At 39.6% G+C, this 21,041-nt stretch overlaps 1 protein-coding gene across 3 annotated transcripts; it reads left to right on the top strand.

Moving 5' to 3' along the window:
* Window positions 1–5,413: 5,413 nt before the first annotated feature.
* LOC149841505 (uncharacterized) lies at window positions 5,414–17,009 on the top strand. 3 transcript variants are annotated; one of them, XM_090004826.1, is made up of 7 exons: window positions 5,414–5,645; window positions 9,135–9,307; window positions 9,476–9,543; window positions 14,791–14,869; window positions 14,970–15,108; window positions 16,443–16,556; window positions 16,755–17,009. In XM_090004826.1, the coding sequence occupies exons 2-7, from the start codon at window positions 9,138–9,140 to the stop codon at window positions 16,944–16,946; spliced, it is 762 nt and encodes a 253-aa protein (XP_089860952.1). In that variant the 5' UTR covers window positions 5,414–5,645; window positions 9,135–9,137; the 3' UTR covers window positions 16,947–17,009. The 3 variants fall into 3 exon arrangements, with proteins under 3 accessions (XP_089860952.1, XP_089860950.1, XP_089860951.1); XM_090004824.1 differs by lacking the exon at window positions 5,414–5,645 and adding an exon at window positions 8,314–8,466; XM_090004825.1 differs by lacking the exon at window positions 5,414–5,645 and adding an exon at window positions 8,316–8,466 and having other exon boundaries at window positions 9,476–9,531.
* Window positions 17,010–21,041: the final 4,032 nt, after the last annotated feature.

The raw sequence follows: 21,041 nt of genomic DNA, 5'->3' as shown, positions 1-21,041 counted from the left end.
TGTTCAATTGTGATCCTTCCTAAATTCAAGGAAGGGTGTCGGGCTACGGGCATCTGTCAGTCCACATAGAAAGTATCACAATCTTCTTAAAATTTCTACGCTAGACAACCTTGTGGGTGAATCTTCCATTTCAGTTGTGCCTGCTCAAAACACATTCATTTATCGTCGGAACGGATGATCGCTGGATAGAAATCGACAGTGGCAATCAAACCAGCACGACTTCCTTTCATGTGTCAATCTAAAAGATTTTGTATCCTCCATGCAGTACGGACATGCCAACCTCCCATGTGTGCTCCAACCAGATAACATATCATATGCATGAAAGTCACTGATTGTCCATTGAACAACAATCTTCATATTGAAGTTTTGCTTTTTTTGGGTATCGTACGTTTGAACACCATCATCCCACAGTATTTTCAATTCATCAATCAATGACCTTAAATATACATCAAGATGTTGGCCCAGAGAAGTCAGACCATGGATCAATAGAGACAAAAAAAGATTTTGATGCTTCATACACAAGCTTGGAGGAAAGTTGTATAGGGTGAAAAATATCGGTCAACACAAGTATGGGGTTGATCTACCCCCAAATGGATTAAATCAATCTGTACATAAACCTAGCCTAACATTTCTTACTTCCATTATGAACTTCTGATGAGTACGATCAAAGTGCTTCCAAGCTTCCACATCAACAGGATGTATGATCTTATCTTCATAATGTCAAACTTTATTTGCATGTCATATCATTTGTTTAGCTAACCTCGAAGACATATACAGTCGTTGCAATCTAGGGGTGAGAGGGAAGTAGCAGAGTGACTTGTATGACACTTCTTTTGACCTTGTGCTACCATTTTCCCTTGTCTTTCTCTTGAACCGAGAATGTCCACATGATGGACATGATCTGCTATTTTCTTGATCTTTGAAATACAACATGCAGTAATTTGGATAAGCATCTATCTTTTGATGCTCCATACCTAGAGCGTTGACCATAACCTTCGCACAATAAAGATTTTCTAGCAATTTCTCATCTTTGGGCAACATACTTTTCACAATAGAGCACAGATGGTCAAAACATGATTAGCTCAAATTATACTCTGACTTCAAATTCAGTAGTTGAAGAACTGCAAACAAGATAGTGTGACTCTCACAACCATTACAGAGTGGCTCATTAGCATCTCTAAGTAAGTCATAAAATCTACTAGCTGCATTGTTTGTTGCTTCTTCCTCTACCCTAGTTGGTGCATCACTATGTCCCATAGCAGAACACATTTCTGGTCCTGCAACATCAAATATCAAATCCACATATAAATTATTGTGCTCCGCATCTACCCGTGCGACAAAATTATTCTAAAATTCTTCACCATGAAGCGTCCAATTCTGGTAACCATTAACAAAACCCTTCCTGTATAGGTGATGTCTAACGCCATGAGGTTCTACAAATTGATTATTCTTACATATTGTGCAGGGACATCTGATCCGACCGGTAGGATCTACTGTGCTGACACTTGCCATTGTGAATTCAATAAAACTGTCAACACCATCCATATATTCATGCGACACCTCATTATCAACTATTCTACGATACATCCATTCACAGTTTGCAGTCATTTTGTCCTATAATGTTACAGATATTATCATCACCAGTTAAAAGAGAATCTTAATAATTCTATGAGAAAAAATATTTAATTTATCTATTAATTCTTGTTTGGTGATTGTTTGTGAATAATTTTTTTGTTTTAATTAATGCATAATTTTTTTCCCTCTATACCACAAACATGCTTAACATAAAATGTAATTTCATGAACTATTATGCATGCATTTACAAACTCAATATTTTTGTGTGTAACACCATCACATCATATTTATACACATCACGAGGATATTTAAAAATATGAAATCACATTTCATAAAATAATATATTCATTTAAAGCATGTTTTCATGATACAATTTCACATGCAAGGCATAATCAAATAAAAAATAACTTCATGCAAGAATGGATACAGATACATCAAACATTATAATACATTCAAATCATTCATATCAAAACAATGTCAAATATGTACCTGCAGTAAACACACTCCAATATCTCGCTAACTACTACCATGCCTAGCATAGAGTTTGTATTCCAAAAATAAGAACACTTCTATTTTCATACATTAAAATCATGCTCAGCATGATCTCCAAACTCCATCAAAACAGTCCTAGATATTCACAACTAATTGAGTGTGTGAACAGAAAAGTATTGCATCCAAGAAATTAAATAACATGTAATGCGCTTGCATCACTTACTCACCACGAGTATTTACCCGATTTGAATTGTTTTTGCCTTTTTATTTTTTTTTATTTCTTTTTGCATTGCATTTTTAGCCGCATGCAATGCTTAGCACTAAGCTTCACGCAATTAGCTCAGTAACGTACCTACAAAGCACAAATATACAAAACAATACAGGAAGGAGGCTCGACCCTTCCATGGCAAAAAAGAAAACAGGGAGGGGTCAGAGTCCCTCTCTCGTATCTCGTAAGACAAGAAGGGGGCTCGGCCCTTCCTGGCGAAAAAAAGGGAGGGGGCTCAGCCACTCCCTCTCATCCCGTAAGACAGGGAGACAGGGAGACAGGGAGGGGGCACAACCCCTCCCTGGCGAAAAAAATAACAGAGAGGGGGCTCGGCCCCTCCCTGACGAAAAAAAAATATGGGAGGAGACTGAGCCACTCCCTCGTATCCCGTAAGACAGGGAGATAGGGAGGGGGCTCGGCTCCTCCCTGGAGAAAAAAAATAGGGAGGGGGTCCCGGCTCTTCCCTGACAACAAAGGGGAGGGGTCGAGCCCCTCCAGCACAACTCGTACACTTGGCGAAAAAATTACACCTACGAGGGGTCTCAGCCCCTCCAGCGCAACCACTATTATCTTACACCAACAGAGAGGGGGCTCGACCCCTCTCTGGCGAAAAAAGCACACTTGTGAACGCCGATCGACAGGCGCTAGGAAGGAAAAAAAAGGAGAGGAGGGTCAATACTTGCAAATGACGACCGACAACTGGCGATGTCGTCGTCGGCTAGCAGAGAGAACACGGGGGGAAAGAAGAAGGGTGGTGACTCAGGCGAATGCCGATGGACACATAGAGGGGAGCGACGATGGTGAGGATGCCGACGAACGAGGTCGGAGAGAGACAATGTCAGTGAAGGGGTGGCTCACCAGAGCTCTGGTGCGGGTCGCCGGTTGTCGTAGGAGAAGCGAGGGGAGACACAAAGAGGGAGGGGGGGGGGGGGTTCTCGGGGTCTTCAGGGTGTTTGCCAAACACAGGGAGGAGGAGGTGGCTGGAGCGGTCATCGGAGGGCGGTAGGTGGCCGGGGCAATCGCCGAAGAGAAGTAGGTGACCGGGGCGAGCAGAGAGAGAGAGAGAGAGAGAGAGAGAGAGAGAGAGAGAGAGAGAGAGAGAGAGTAAAGTTAATTTCGTGCCCTAGATGAGCATTTTACATATGAAAATTAGTGACGGATTCGCGATGAAATAATTCCATCGTCAACACTGTTGTTACTTAGCAACAGATTCGAGACAGAAACATTTCATCGCAAACACCATCACTTAGTTTGCGATGGATGTAAGACTTCTATCACAATTATACCCTATGTGCTAAGCATTCAAATAGAATAAGATTTTTATCCTCGATCAATCTCTTCCAAAGTGTCTTCTCCAACATTTTTATCCTCGATCCTTAACCAAACTAGAGAGTCTCTAACTCTCTATTGGGACTGAGCATTCAAATAGAATAGATTTCTTGGTTTGGTTTCATAACCCAGTTGTCTTGAGGCTCTATCACAATTATATTTATTTTTTCCTGCAGAGGTCATCATTGAAATTGGAATGGCCTCTCCTTCTTGCCGGATGCCACCTGGCCTTTTTTTTTTGAGCTTTTCTAACTACTTTTTGTCCTATATCACCTTCGAAACCTTTAATTTTACACATTGGGGTGTATTTGGATCATGGGGATAATTAATTAATTTACAAATGTTTTTATTTATTTATTTAAACGCTCCTTTTACCCTATGTGCTAAGCAAAAACATAGGCTGAGAAGAATTCCGCTTCACATTTATCCAAATGCCCTTCCAGGGGTATTTGGATCGACCAATTATCTAGACAATGGAGTTAAGTTAGGATATAAGATCAGTGAGCATAATATGCAATATCCCAACTTATCTTTAATTTTATCTTAGTTTTCTCCATCATTGAGTGGATTTAAACATCAACCAAGATTTAATACTCTCCCTTCCACTATTGTGATAAGCACCTTCTTCATCACTTTTTGAACAAAAAGTAAAAGGCTTCTTAGCTCGTACCCATTGTGGGGTGCTTGGCAAGAGCAGGCTGGAGCCAGACTAATTAAACCTTCCACCTTTTGTAAGAAATGGCCGCACCAGAACTAGAACCTGTAACCTTTCACTGGCAGCCCAAGCACTTTGTCTTCGCCCCAAGCAATGCCCCCCTCTTTTCAAACCAAACATGAATCTTTCAAATCAGAAAAGAAGTTAAAGATGGGCAGGGAAAGGGAAGAGACGTAGGGTAGTGTTTCTGCAGAAGAAGGCTTGCTGCTCACTTCCATGCGGGTCTGCCTCTTTTAAGAAATGTCGAATCAACTATACATTTAGGGATGAGAGCAGCTGATTGTTTTTTTAGATTTACACCGGGAAATCACTTTCAAGAACAAAAACCTAGCAGCAGAGCACTGGCTTTGCCTGCCATACTTGAAAAACTGTCCTGACAGCTTACCGATCGATTGACCCCTAGAGAGTCAGTCACAGATTATTATTCAAATTCAACAGTTTGATCATCATTTTTCAATTCTAACCGTCCAACCATTAGCTAAAATTACTTCAAATTCTCATCCAGATGTTGATTAATCCTAGCTGTCCAACTGCATCGGTTGGACAGCTAAGATCAACATAGATAGTTTCATTTCTTGTGGTGGGACGTTGCAGGTACAAACCTCAGTAGTACGTTGAATAATAACTGGCGGAGGTCTTCCTAACCCCAGACTGCCTTTCAACAAAAAGATCTTATGACATTTAAGTGTGTTTGGATGCAACAACTTATCCAGATGATCGGGATATGGTGGGATCTTCTATCATAAATGAGAATGGGATTTACCAGCTTATCCTGTTTATCTAAGTGGGTGCACCCAAACACCCACATGTGTAGGATCCTTTGATGATAAACTTCTCATTGATTGGACCCATTTAACCTTAGCCCGATAATTCCACATATGAACCTGTTACCCGGACCTGAGCTCCAAGCCCATGCTATGGGGGCCGTCCTCAACGAATAAAAAACAGGCACGTCATCAGTCGACGGAAAAGGACTGTCTAGCCGTCGTCTCTTACCCAAACAATCTTCTTCCTCCCTCTCCCGCGCCCGAGTGAGGAATATACCGAGAGGAGTCGAGAGCCCATCAAAGGGACGCTAGAATATGCGTCTCCGGTCTCGCTAAGATTCCTCCCAAATCCTCTCTCTACCCATAAATTCCTCAATGTTTTCTTCTTCTGTGAAGTTCATCTTCTTTGCTTTGTGGGGGGTCTCTTGATTCATTTTCGACCGTTCCCTTCATCGGCAAGCGAAACGGCACGCCCCCAACCCCAAGAATCCTCTCTAAGGTTTTTCCCATTCTTACCCTTTTTGTCATTTTTTGTTTTCCTTCAACTGATTTTGCTTCGGTTTCTCTTGATGTTCATGATTGTGTATCTTGTTTTTTTTTTTCATTTTATGTAAGATTTTTTTTTCCTTTTTCCTCGTCGATTGATCGTTTTGTGAATGTTGAGGGAACTGTGGTTCTATCTTTTCTTGAGGATATCGGCGTGTTGCGATCGACACTCTTTCCTTAACGAAGGGTATTTGTATGAATAGTTGATCAGATGAAGGGCGGCTTGTGATGTCTCGTTTAGTCGATTGTGACGATCTTTATAACTGGTTTGTCAGGAATTTGGACTTGGTTTTTCTTAGTATGATTATATTCTCGATCCTCGAAAAGAAAAAAACTCGTGGGTCGTGGCATATGCGGTTTAGTTTGTGTACTGTGAGTATTCATTAGGAAGACCAGTGGTCGGTTATCATACACCATCTTCTTTTTTTTGTTTTCTGCGCAATGGATTGTCCCACTTTACCAGACTATCCCTTTATCCAAAGATGCCCCAGAATCGAATGCATTGTTCACAAGGTGGTCTTTAAATGCTCACTTGTCTTGGAGACATTATAAGTTTGGAAATCTGCTTTGTGGAGCACGATGTGGAAACTATCTGCTGGATTGTCAAGTGTTTGGATGCACACACTTATCCAGAAAAGCGGGATAAGTTGGGAAGTGACATTACGGATCACCATGAAACTTTCCCAATTTATCTCACCTTTTTGGATAAGTAGGTGCTTCAAAACCAACATGTAATGGACAGGGTAAAGCATAAGTTACTTTGGTTGAAAATGGGACCCTGAGGCAATTAAAGTATTGATTTGCATGAAATGTTTGCAAAGCGCAGGACCTAGATATGCAATTGCTCAAAATATGATCTCACTGCCTTCTGTAGAAATCGTTGATCGTGCACAGCATGTAATTATACAGATTTTGTGCGTTGAATTAGAAATTGAGAGTGATTGTGGATATTGTATGAGAACCCAAATAACTGTCAAGATGGAAGCTGTCCTATAGCTGTTGTATCTCTGCCTTTTTGAAATGCCTCTCATGCTATCCATTTTTATGGGGCTGCCACAGGGCATTGTAAGAGATTCTGCTCTTGTGTATTGCTTGAGTTGGCTTGTTTTGTTGTTTCCACATGTCATGGCTGGGGATCAGAAGAAGGCACTTCTTTGTGGATTTCACTTATGGTTTCATTTTTATAGGAGAAGAGACAGGCATATACATATTTTTATATATATTGCAGAATATTGATTATGAGCTTGTATTTTTTCTTGGATAAGCAAGCTGGGGATAACCATGTGGGATTTGAACCAAGATCCCTTGGTCACGATAGTGCAGGCTTACCATCCTGCTATCTCATTCGATCCTGGTTATGAGTAATATAGTTGATGGTGCATAAAAGCAGATCATAAGACAATGTGTTATTGGTGGCCCAGCTGAATGTTATGCCATAAGCTAGCTCATGCTGTGGACTTGAATATAAAATATGTGGTACGAGTTGTGTACTAGATTTCCCTATGTTTCCTTCAAGTTAATATTTGAATTTAGAGTCTCAAGACACCCACTTTTACCTAAACTGATTCATTCTAGCAGGCCTTTACGTTATTTCTGAAGATTGGCTCAAACAGTTTTTGTGCACATATAACCATTTCTCCAAGTTGTTTTGTATTTGCACGCCTCAAAATGGTCTTATGGTCTGTCTCATCCTAGAAATCTCATAGACAAATACCTCTATCAAATGTGAAAAACTTATGGATCTCATTTGTCAACTTGAATGCAAATGCAAATGTTTTCCTTCATTTTTAACATTGACAATCATCTTAAAATTCTTCATTATTAGATGAATTGATGGCATCTTTAGTCATCTGTCTATTTTTTTGTTTTCCTGCAGGAGTGTTGGACTTCTGTCTTAGTTCCTGGTGGATCCTCAATTTGTTCTGCTAAGTTTTTTTTTGTGTGAAAAATTATCCAAGTTTCTCATCAGGATTTATGAGATGTCTTCTTCATGCATAATTCAGCATGCCCTCAGTCTTGTCATCCATGCGGATCAGCCCTTTGACTCTCTTTTTTTGTTAAACATCTGCACATTAGAAGTTCTCTTAATATTGTGCATTAATTATGCTTTGCTGCAATGTTTTCTTTGAGATTTGAGCACATCTTCAACTCTTCATATGGAAATTTTCCATAAGAAATATTTCTTCATCCCATCTTCAACTCTTCATATGGAAAATTTCCATATGAAATATTTCTTTTAAGTTATAGACAGGAGCAGGAACATCTCCTTCGTATCAATCCTTATATTCTGAAACATAATGACTTCTGCCTTAGGAGTTTAACATGAAATTGGAGATCTCCAAACCTGTACTGCAGAAAAAATGTTGTATTGAGTTAGCTCTTGTCTAGAAAATATTCTTATAGCTAATCTTTCTAGGCAAGTGAGAAGAGAACAGTGCGACAAGCTATGGAACTGCCTCTATGACCTACTGTACTGCTTTTCTTCTCTTTCAGATCCTCTCTTTTCCTTCGGAAAAAGCACTTCTCATTGTAGCTCTAGCTCTACTACCGCTAGGGAAAGGAAGAGAGAACAGCTACAGCCCTACCACTGCTACGGAACTGCTCTCTGTGCACTGCTCTATTGTTGGTTAGATAGGCTATGTCTTGAGTAGCTCGCTCTTCGTCGAAGCACAGTTCCAGCTGTTTTGGAAGTCTATTGACAAGATGGACCCCAGGGCGGAGTACTGTAGCCCACATATGTCTCATACATGGTAGTGTCACAGCCGTGGTGGCGTGTAAGTATCCTGTGTCCAATGAGTGCATTCTTTTATTGACTCATATCATAAGCAAAAGCATGATGTTCTTGTCACAAAACTTCTTAGGGATTCAAGTGTTTCTCTAGTTGGTCTTTACCTGTCATACAAACATAAATTGAGAGAGGCTTCCTTGGTTCATGGATTGCTCTCTGGTACTCTTATGTTAGGTCATCTTGTTGTTTCATATACAGATCATCTAAAACCTCTGAAAACATGGGATCCTTGACTCTTGAACATCTTAAAATGCTGCATACCTTTGTTTTCTGTGATGAATTACTGTTCACGACTGTTTATAACTAAGCATCACAAGCCCAACTGCGCATTGCCCTTACCATATAATCCTTTCTTCTTACATTGCTGGTCCCTTTTTTTCTTTTTTGAACTCTTCATTCTTCAAGTTAAGCAACCACAACTGTGAAATATCCAGAAAAGTATAAATTCGATGTGTGCAATTAACATTAGAATCAATGCATTTAATAGTCAAAGAAAATAAATTTTGACAATTATAATGATCCAGCTCTTTTGTGGAACATCTCTATAGACTCTGTTGCAACTAGTGTTTCATTTACTTGATTAACACACTTCATTTACTTGATATATAGATCTGTGCAACTTTTGTATTTGAATTTCTATCAATGAATCTGCAGCTTATGGATTCTGAGAGGAAACCATCTGCTACTAGAGCATTGGAGGGGGTTCATGGAGTGCATTTAGTCCGACATTCACCATTTATGGTGCAAGCGCTGCCTCAAGATGCCAACTTCAGTCCTAGTTGCAAACATGCAGATGTGCCCACTGCCAATCACAAAATATTGATGCGGTGCGGTAAAATTTATGCTATGTTTTTACTTTTTTTAATCAGACAGTTTGCTCCCTCCTATTCTAGCATACATGATTTCATTATTATGTGATGTTTGTTAGAAACTTTTGTTCAGCACCTTTTTGTTTTACTTAAAATCTCAACTGTTCAATTGGTTGTATGCATCAGAAGAATATGGCAGATGCGACCACCATGCTTAAGACCAATTCACTGTAGCCTCCAAGGTAATTCAACATGTAAGTGTTAAAACATATGTAATAATACCATAATACCCGATAGGGGTATTATGGTCATTTCACAAAGTACCCCATAGGGGTACTTATTTTGCTTCTCGTATTTCACTATTTTTTATTTTTCTTTTTATTTTTATTTTTGTATTTTTTGGATACCGAAAAGGGGCCCCACAATGGAGTCGTTGGGGCCCCCAACGGTCACATATGTGACCGTTGGGGGCTCCCAACGACTCTATTGGGAGCCCCTTTGGTCTCCTCTTCTTATAAATAGGGGGAACCCCCCATGTATGTTGTATTGCTCTTGAGAGCTCCTCTTCAATAATAGTGATATTATTTTTCATGTGTGTAGCCTTTTTATAAGACCCTTTGTATATCCCTTAGTGGATTTTCTCTCTTGTGCTTGTTGCATTTGTCCGTGTGGGACATAGTGAATGCTTTAGCATTCTTGGTTTCTTCCGCTTATTTCATTACATGGTATCAGAGCCATAAGATCTTCTAAAGGTAAAATCTTGTCTCTCTCTACTTCCTTTCTTTCTCACATCTTCCTTGTGTAGTAATGGAAGTCAAGATCGATCTATCATTCAAACTCAATGGAAAAAATTACATGATGTGGGCATCCGCAATGGAGAATAATCTCAAAGGCAAGAAGCTTTGGGGTTATGTAATGGGAACCGTTCTGGAACCCCAACTTAAGCTCACAAAGATGGAAGGAGATCAAGAGAAAGCACTTGAAGGCGATGCTCGTCTCAAGGCCATTGAAGATTATAATCATCAAATGGAAGATTGGGAGAGCAACCATGCAAAAATCCTTGCATGGTTTATGAATAATGTCGAACTTAAGGTATGTGCAAATATTGCAAAATTCCGCCGGGCAAATGAAGCTTGGTTTTTTATGAAGGGTATGTTTACCCAAAAGGATCTTGCAAGAACTTATTTCTTGCAAGAAAAAGTAAGAACCACAAAACAAGGCGACATGAGCATACAAGATTACTATAGTGCTCTAAATCCTTTGTGGGATGAATTGGCTCTTTTAGAGCCTAAATGGGTATCTATGGAGGATGTGGTTCTAAGACAAAAACAAATGGAACAAGATAGATTGTTTCAATTTTTATTTGGGCTTCGTCCCGAATTTGAACAAGTGAGATCCTCACTTCTCCATAGATCCACGTTTCCTCCCTTAGAAGAAGCTATTGTCGAGATTACTCAAGAAGAGACTAGGCATAGCATGGGTAAAAGCATAGAGGAAGTTCTTGCCGTATCTAAACCCGGCAATCATGTTAAAACATACAAACCACCTCATTTTGGTAAGCAAGGGAGTGGTGGAAGAAAAATGATTATATGTCACCATTGTTATGAGTCGGGACATATTAAACCCGTTTGCCCAAAGCTAAATGGGGCATTCAAGCCAAAGGTGGCTTCCGTTGAAGAATCCACCACCAAAGAAGATGACGGCAAGAACGGGGATCTCAAAGACACTCTTGGACAAATCTCCTTGGCTCTTCAACAAATCTTAAAGGTCACTTCTTCCACCTCCGGTGCCGCCATTGCCTCATCATCACCTCCCGGTACGTACTCTTGGATTTTAGATTCCGGAGCTTCTTTTCACATGACCCCTCATGAAAATGCATTAACCAATGTGCACACCAATTCAAAAATGTCTTGTGTCTCTACGGCCGATGAAACTTTTCTCAAAATAAATGGTGTTGGAACTCTTGATTCTAAAAATGTTCAAAATTTCCTTGTTCCAAAAGTTAGAATAGTTCCAAAATTAAATCTTAACCTCTTTTCCGTTTCTCAAATAGCCGACCATGGATGTGAAATATCTTTCTCATCCCAAGGGTGCTTTGTGCAGGATCTCCAGTCCGGGAAGCGGATTGGGCAAGGCCATAGGAAGGGAGACCTTTATTTTATGGATAATTTAATGCTTCCAAATACCTCATTTTGTACTTATGTCCAAGACAAAAATATTGAAACTTGGCATAAAAGGCTTGGACATCCAAGTTACTCTAAAATGTATCTTTTTCCTTTTGGACACAAGTTTTGTAAAGAAAAAGATATCAATTGCAAAGATTGCATTTTTGGCAAAATGAAGTCTACTCCTTTTCCTATTAGATCCTTTGTGACAACAAGACCTTTTGAATTGGTGCATTCCGATGTTTGGGGGCCATCTCCGGTTCTATCTAAAGGTGGTTATTCATATTATGTTACTTTTATTGATGATTATACTAGATATGTATGGATTTATTTTCTTAACTTTAAATCGGAAGTTTTTAACTTCTTTAAAGAATTCCATGCAAAAATTCAAAATCAATTTCAAAGTCAAATATCCATTCTTAGATCCGATTCGGGTGGAGAATACTTATCAAATGATTTTCAAGCATATCTAAAACAACATGGCATTTGTCATAAAAAATCTTGCCCAAGAACTCCTCAACAAAACGGTCTAGCGGAAAGAAAACATAGGCATATTTTGGAAACCACTAGATCCTTACTCATTTCTAAAAATATTCCTAAAAATTTTTGGGCCGAAGCCGTGTTAACCTCCACCTATTTAATCAATAGGATGCCATCTTCAAAATTGAATAATATCTCTCCTTATGAAAAACTTTTTAATATGACACCCGACTACAATCGTCTTCGGATTTTTGGGTGCAAATGCTTTGTTCTTTTACATAAAAGAGATAAATTGTCACCTAAAGCAATAGAATGTGTATTTTTAGGATATGGTGAAAATCAAAAAGGCTATAGATGCTTTGATCATAAAAACAATAAGTTATTTGTCTCCAAAGATGTAACCTTTTTAGAAGATGAAAATGGATTTGACATATTGGAAAAATCAAATGAAATTGATTATATGTTTATCAATGATCTTTTAGAAGATTCAAATGATGACTCTTTGAGTCATCCGGAAATTTTAGAAAATACTCATGATTCTCATGATGATGATGTATCACCAACTAATGGTGACAATCTCCAAGTATACACTCGGCGTGAGGAAGCCCAACCTATTAGTGCTTTAGAAAAATTCTTGCGGCTTAATGAACCCCTAGAAGAAACCTCCCTTAGGCGTTCTTCTAGAGAATCAATTCCACCTAATAGGTTTGTCTCATATGAAACTCTTTCACCTAAATATAGAGCTTGTCTAATAGCCTTGCATTCTTACTATGAACCCTCCCATTATAATCAAGCAAAAAGTATACCTCATTGGGTTGAAGCAATGAAAGTTGAACTAGATGCTTTAAATAAAGCTAAAACTTGGGAAATAGTTCACCTTCCTCCAAATAAGAAAGCTATAGGATGTCGATGGGTCTACAAAGTCAAAACAAAAAGTGATGGTTCCCTAGAGCGCTATAAAGCTAGATTAGTTGCTAAGGGATACTCACAAGAATATGGCATCGATTATGAGGAGACTTTTGCTCCCGTGGCTCGCATGACAAGCGTTAGAACTTTAATTGCGGTAGCATCATCTAAGAAATGGCCTATATTCCAATTAGATGTTAAAAATGCCTTTCTTAATGGTCAGTTGAATGAAGAAGTATATATGGATCCTCCGCCGGGAATCAGTGTTAACCAAGGTCAAACCCTTCGGTTATTAAAAGCCTTATATGGTCTTAAACAAGCCCCTAAGGCTTGGTATGATAGATTTAGTGCTATCATGTTACAATTGGGATTTCGCTCATGTTATACTGACACTGCTCTTTTTGTTAAAAATGCAGGTAATAGTATCATCATCCTTCTGCTTTATGTTGATGATATGATCATCACTGGCAATGATGAAAGCGGTATTCTTAAAGTTAAAAATATGTTAAAACATAATTTTGATATGTCTGATCTGGGTTTTCTCAGGTACTTTCTTGGCATAGAAGTTGCATACTCTCCTCGGGGGTATATATTGTCACAGATGAAGCTTGCTGCAGACATATGTTCCAAATCTGGGATTTCAGATGATAAAAAGGTGGAGACTCCCGAGGTTATCAATGCTAAACTACGACTGGAGGATGGAGTTCTGCTGGACGATCCTACGCCCTACAGGCAACTCATAGGCTCCCTCACCTATCTGACTATCACCAGGCCCGATATTGCTCATGTTGTGCACTCTGCAAGCCAATTTCAGCATGCTCCTACATCTGTGCATATGAGTGCTGTGCTCCGGATCATTCGATATATTAAAAATACTTTGACTAAAGGGCTATTCCTATCCTCAATCTCTTCCTTAGATTTACTAGCTTATACTGATGCTGACTGGGGAGGAAACCCAAATGATCGAATCTCAACTACTGGCTTTTGTGTATTCCTAGGAGATTCGCTAATTGCTTGGAGGTGCAAGAAACATCAGAAAGTCTCATTGTCTTCTACTGAAGCAGAATACAGGGCTATGGCAACCACTACAATGGAGCTGGTGTGGCTTCGAAGTCTTCTTCAAGATATGGGAGTCGAAATTACCGGGGCTTCGAAGCTTTGTTGCGACAACAAAAGTGCTATCTACATTGCCAGCAACCACACTTTCCATGAGAGAACGAAACATATTGAAATGGATTGTCATTATGTACGTGATGAATATCTTCGTGGGACAGTAACACTGCCATATGTCACTTCAGAATATCAACTTGCTGATTTCTTCACCAAAGCCCTGCCTGCTCCTCGCTTCTTGTTCCTCCTTGGCAAACTTTCGGTCATTCCCCCGTAAAGTTTGAGGGGGGGTGTTAAAACATATGTAATAATACCATAATACCCGATAGGGGTATTATGGTCATTTCACAAAGTACCCCATAGGGGTACTTATTTTGCTTCTCGTATTTCACTATTTTTTATTTTTCTTTTTATTTTTATTTTTGTATTTTTTGGATACCGAAAAGGGGCCCCACAATGGAGTCGTTGGGGCCCCCAACGGTCACATATGTGACCGTTGGGGGCTCCCAACGACTCTATTGGGAGCCCCTTTGGTCTCCTCTTCTTATAAATAGGGGGAACCCCCCATGTATGTTGTATTGCTCTTGAGAGCTCCTCTTCAATAATAGTGATATTATTTTTCATGTGTGTAGCCTTTTTATAAGGCCCTTTGTATATCCCTTAGTGGATTTTCTCTCTTGTGCTTGTTGCATTTGTCCGTGTGGGACATAGTGAATGCTTTAGCATTCTTGGTTTCTTCCGCTTATTTCATTACAGTAAGGACCTGAATTAGTAAAACATAATTTGCATATTTGGTTGTTGCCACATTTAATCTTTATATGCTACTTTGCTTTTCTATAGGTGATCAGTCTGTCTCAGAAACCATTGCTAATGTTCTAACATCCTTGCCTTTTATTTTCCTTGGCATCCAAGTCCCTAGGTGAGTTTCTGTTTTTAATATTTAAGGCTTGTGTGAATTGTTTCATTACTTGCATTATTGCTTGTTTCATATCTGAATCTTGTTTTAGTTGAGGATGCAGAAAGAATTTGACTAGTTCACTGTATGCAAATTCATTAATTGGTGTTGGAGTGGCATCAAGTTTATACCATTCCTCAAGAGGCAAAGTCAGAAAGTACTTGAGATGGGCTGATTACACAATGATAGCCACAGCAACGATTGTAAGTATTCATATCCTTATGGATCATCTTCTGTTAGTATGTTGTGAATTGCTTAAAACATCATCCTTTTGAATCTGGTTACATGGTTCACAGCACGACTGTTTCTCAAGAAATCGCTTAAATTGACAAATGATCTTGACAGTTGCCAGTTTGCTATATTGTGGCTTCTAACCTTGACTGCCAGAAACTCTACATGGACAGAAGTTCTAATATTTCCTAATCTTATATAATGCCACTGGCATTGTCATATTTCTCTACTGATGTAATCTCATCTTTGTATGACTAATTACGTTTTAAATATTTTGATATTCTGAAAGATGAAGCAATTCTTCAAATGCCTGTTACAAATGGTAGGAATAAGGTCCACTTCAGAACTATCAGGAATGAAAAAGTTTTTTTCATTTTTTCTTATTTTTCGAATGTGTGTGTATCTGAGAGAGAGAGAGAGAGAGAGAGAGAGAGAGAGAGAGAGAGAGAGAGAGAGAGAGAGAGAGTATGAATAAACCCAATAAAATAAAGCAATTGTAATAACAAAAAATTGGTTAAACCAAAGAAAGAAAGCAATTATGAAAAAAAAAATGGTTTGTTCAGGATTCCATGTTGAAAATGAATAAGCAAATAAAGAATCCACTGATAGTATGGGATTCTCAAACCAAGGTTCTAGACTGCGATTGAAGGGGAGAACTAATCTTGTTTCTGCAGAAATGCATGGAAATGGGTGCCATTTCTGTGGGCCCCACCCTCAAATCAATGAACCCCCAACAGCACCCGGTCCCTCCTCTGTGTTGAGCCTCCTTCCATGACAAACAAGCACTCCCTAAAAGAGGAGGAAGGTGTTTAAAGAGTAACTAGGGTGGAAATGCCGTGGAAAGGAACCAAAGAGATTCAGTGATGCTTTAATTTTAGCATGGGAGATAAACTTAAAAGAGAGAATATGCTAAATACAGGTAACAGAATAAGATGCAAGATTAAGGGCTAGGCTTTCCTTGCTGGATAGCTTTGATGAAAATTTTCCAAATTTGATGCCATGAAAGGTGATGGAATAAGAGGTTGGTAGGCCCTTCTATACTTCAAATGATGTTTACTACAATATATGCTGGCAAAAGTTAGTATCCATCTTGTTTCATGAGCAATGCATTTTTATATGTTTTCGGAGTAACATTTTTATGTATTTTGCATTTTGGACTCTATGCTACTAGATTTTGGACGCTTACTACATTTTCTATCTACTTTTACAAAGCAATTATTGCCTTTCAATTATTTATCTTGTATTTGATCTATCTTCAGATATTACTTCCACTGATTTTCAAATCTTGTGCTATTTTTTCTTGTAGTGTCTTTCAAGAGCACTGAGGAATGAAAACCCTAGATTCCTTATGGCAGCATCTGCATTCTTTCTTCCATTCCAGCCATTAATGGTTTCAGCTGTGCACACCGGTATGATGGAGGTAAGGGATCAGTCATTATTGTATTAGTTGTGAAGCTCCCTAGTTTCCTGCACAGGACAGAAATATGTGCTTGCATGTATATGTGTGTATGCACATGTGAGCCTGCTCTCTTGTGCATGTGCTACAGCTACTGTCATCTTTAATTGTTAAGAGTTTTCCACCTTCACCATTTCATGCTTGCATTATCATTCTTGTCAGGTTGCATTTGCAAAGAGAGTGTCCATGAAACCAGAGCTGAGGATGGCACACAATTTACATACATTGTCATCCGCTTTGGGAGGTGCACTCTTCATAGCGGATGACCTCTTCCCAGAAACACCCTACCTTCATGCAGCTTGGCATCTTGCTGCGGCACTTGGTGTTGGGACCTGTAATAAGTTGCTAGAATGATCTTTTATAGAATGTCATAGCTGTTCACCTGTAATATATTAAATCCCCATGAGCAATTCTTGTCCATTCTTGATGCACGTAGGCCTTGGTCCTTAGTCTTGAGCTAATATGACTTATGTATGGGTTCCGGTTCAAGTGGCTAGTGAGCCGTTGCATACGTGCATTGTAGTTTGACTCTTCTATAGTGGGGCTACCGCCTGTTCTGAGCTTACCGAATCTGAAACCATCCCAGCAATTGAGTTCCTTAGCTATCCCATAAAAGAACTCTAAAATATACTAAAAATGACTGCGATTTCTAAAATGCCCCTATCGCTCTTGTGAATGATCTTAGGATAGTCTCTTATCCTGAAGAAGAAATAATAGAAAATCGATGAAAATTAATAGAGATTGATAAAAATTGATGATGAAAGATTTTGATCCTGTCTGCGTATAGGATATAAAAGATGCTTCAATATAGTAAAGAAAGAGATATTGAATATAAAAGACATGAAGAAAATTGATACTTCATTACTGAAATGGTAACAAGTGACCGGGGATTGAAATGACATCGTAAGGAGGAAAAAGGAGCTGTGACTACACAGTCCCTTTAAAACAACAAAAGTAAAATGAAAGGAACGAGAGAGCATTGGCATCATCATCCTCTTAAGTGGTCGAGGAAGGTGTCAGCAAGATAGTTGGCTGACTCTCCTTGTCTTTCATAAGTAGCTCTCTGTCAATGCAATCATGCACAACATTCTTAAAGATGAAGCAATGTCCAATATCGTGCCCCATTGCTCGGTGGAATTTGCAAAATCGATCATTCCATTTGCCCTTGGTGACAGGGGGATCAATAACCTTTGGAAGTTTAATCATACCCTTGACCAACATATATTCAAGAACCTTCTCGAGGAGTTGATCTAGAGGAGTAAATTTGCGATCGTAACCCCAACCATCGTGTTTTGGTTTCTACCGAGTACTTGCTTTATGTTGGGAGTTGGATTGAGAAGGCTTGGTTTGGACGATCGGCTGGTCCCCTTCTTTGTTTTCATCAAGATCTTTATTAATGCAGTCTTGAATAATGTTCTTGAGAACAAAGTAATGCTCGGTATCATGCATGCATGCCCGATGAAAATCACAGAATTGATCCTTTGAACGACATACTTATATATTAGCTTTTGAGAATGGTAAAAATGTCCTAAAAGGCCGAGAATTAGAATTTTGGTCATGAGGAGGATTTCAGCAAATTGGGAGGTATTTTCTAAACCGTGTCATTTTAGAAGGACAATATAGTCATTTCTGTAGATTATATGTGGGAGCTAGTGTTGGAGAGATGAAAGGGTGATGAGTGTAGTTGTCAACTACATCCTTCAGGATCTAATTAAAAAAGACTCATCCCCGCTAAGACTGTCAATGGGTTAGATCTGTTTTGGACCCATGGTCCAAACCCAAATCAACTTTTTAGTGATGGTATCATGTCTGGACTTGGGTCCTATAGGGTCTGCTATAAGAAAATTCATGCTCAGGTCTTATAAGGATTACATGTACCAGACATGATCAATATCCCAAAAAGTAATATTTTTTATCTTTTTTATATTGAAAAAATCAAGGGTCTTAATCGAAACTCAGGTCAAACTGGGTCTGGTATGAAATTTCACAAACCATACCTGGCTCCATATACTAATTGGTCCCTTGGGTCTGACCCGGTTTCTAATGAGATCTCATTTTTTTTATCACCAAACCCTAACCTATAGGGTTCAGGTCAAAACCAACCCATTGACACTCCTAATCCCCGCTCTCTTCTCCACTCCCATCCTCCTTCCCATCTCCCCAAACTTGGCTTCCAAACATCAATGAGGGTGAATGGGTGTCACGGGCTTATTTGGAAGCTCCGTGCGGCACCTAGTAGTTCCAACCAGGTCAGCCTTTCAAGTCGAGAAAGCAATACAAACACTTTGCACAAGGGTACACAATCGCAACATAGCGCGCACAAACTTAAAGAGAGCAACCGAGAGCAGCAACGAGAGATAGAAAGAAAGTAACTCATATTCATAAGTCGCAATATTACAAAAAGCGAGTAAGAGAGGGAGGAGGGACCCGTAACAATTGTTGTTTACGGAGGATCTTAGGCCAAAGGCCATTTATGTATACTACGAAGGATCAAAGAGGTATTTACATCGAGAAACAAAGGTGTCAACATGGCAGCTTGGAACACTCTCTCCCGCCTAAACTGGTGCCGTCCTCGGCGCAATCTGCTGTTGGTAGTCTTCAATGGCTTGCTGAAACTGGCAAGTATTTCTTGGAGTCTCCTAACTGGCTTCACTCTCTGGAAATCATTTCCATTTCACAAGATATTTCTTCACTTCTCTTAGATAATTGTTGACGTGATCCATGATGAATTCAATTTTCCTAGAGGTCGATGTTGGGGCTCGCTGAGGAATGGAAGCCCGCTGAGGTAGACTACAGTTGAAATCCTCTGCATCTTCATTGAAGGGTTTTAGATTACACACATGAAAGACAGGGTGGACCTGAAAACTATTAGGAAGGTCTAGCTTATATGCTAACTTATCAATCCTTTGGATGACAGAAAAGGGTTCATCATATTTTTGAATGAGTCCTCGATGATGTCCTCGAAAGATAGCCATTCTCTCGGGTTATAGCTTGACCAGTACTTTATCTTTGACTTAGAACTCGACTTGATGACGATCTTGATCTGTCCATTTCTTCATTCATTTTGCAGCTTTGTGTAGAAATGCCTTTGCTAATTTCGTCTGATCATGCCAGTTCTTGACAAAGTTATACACAAAGGGCACCTTTCCTCGACCTTGGGCAGCGATAGAGTGTGGTGTCTGAGGCTGTTGTTCTGTCACAATCTCGAATAGACTGTATCCTGATGATTCACACTTTTGAAGATTGTAACAGAATTGAGCGATATCCAATAGATTCGTCCAATTTTTCTGATTTGCACTTACAAAGTGCCTCAAATATTCTTCCAACATCCCATTAATATGCTCAGTCTGATCGTCTGTCTGCGGGTGAAACTTGGTAGAAAAGTGTAATTCTGATCCCAGTAAACGAAAGACTTCTCTCTAAAATTTACCGGTGAACCGGGCATCCCGATCGCTGATAATGCTCTCTGAAATGCCCCAATATTTCACGACATGCTTCACAAAGAGTCAAACCGTATCTTCCACTGAACAATTGTTAGGACCAGGTGCAAAGGTCGCATATTTTGAGAATCTATCAACTACAATGAAGATGATATTGTTCCCCGCAACTTTTGGCAGACTGACAACAAAATCCATAGAAATGATCTCCCAAGGTCAGCTTGGGACGGTGAGAGGCTCTAATAGACCCGCAGTCTTCTGATTAATGGCCTTATCCTGTTGGCAAATCAAACAAGTATGTACATAACCATCTACGTCGTCACGCATTTGAGGTCAATAATAAACTTGCTCCATCAACGCCAATGTCCTTTCTTGCCCCGGATGTCCTGATGAGGGAGAGTCGTGACACTCCTTCAATATCTCCCGAAGCAAGGATCCCCATCGGGGTACATATACTCGATTCTCAGTTGTTATCAACAATCCTTCTTGTTCCCAAAATTGTCTTGTCTTTTCTTCTTTTACCAAAGAGAAAAGATGTTGTGCCATGGGGTCTTCTCGTAAGCCCTCTCAGATTCTGTCAAGAAGGTCGCTTCGAGGTTCAGTACTCCCACTTTTATCTTCAATCAAAGCCGTCAATCCGGCCTTCCTGCTCAGTGCATCTGCCACTGTATTAGACCTTCCCGTCTTGTACTCCAGAATCATATCAAATTCAGCTAATTAAGAACTCTTGCCACCGAGCTTGTTTAGGACTGAGCTTTTTCTATGTTTGAAAATAGCTTGTGGCAACATTGTCAGTGTAGACAACAAATGTCGACCCCAGTAAGTAATGCCTCCACGCGCGTAAGCAATGCACGATGGCAGCCATTTCTCTTTCATGGACTATGTAGCGTTGTTCAACGTTGTTCAGCTTTCGACTCTCGAAGGTGATAAGATGACCCTCTTACATCAATACACCTCCAATGACAAAGTCCGACGCATCCGTATATACTTCAAACGGGTTTTCTTGGTTCGA

This window comes from Nuphar pumila, chromosome 4, assembly GCF_984573655.1.
Source record: "Nuphar pumila chromosome 4, dmNupPumi1.hap1.1, whole genome shotgun sequence".
NCBI classification, from domain to species: Eukaryota; Viridiplantae; Streptophyta; class Magnoliopsida; order Nymphaeales; family Nymphaeaceae; genus Nuphar; species Nuphar pumila.
Note: the sequence above shows the minus strand (reverse complement) of the source record. Positions and strands in the feature narration are given on the sequence as shown.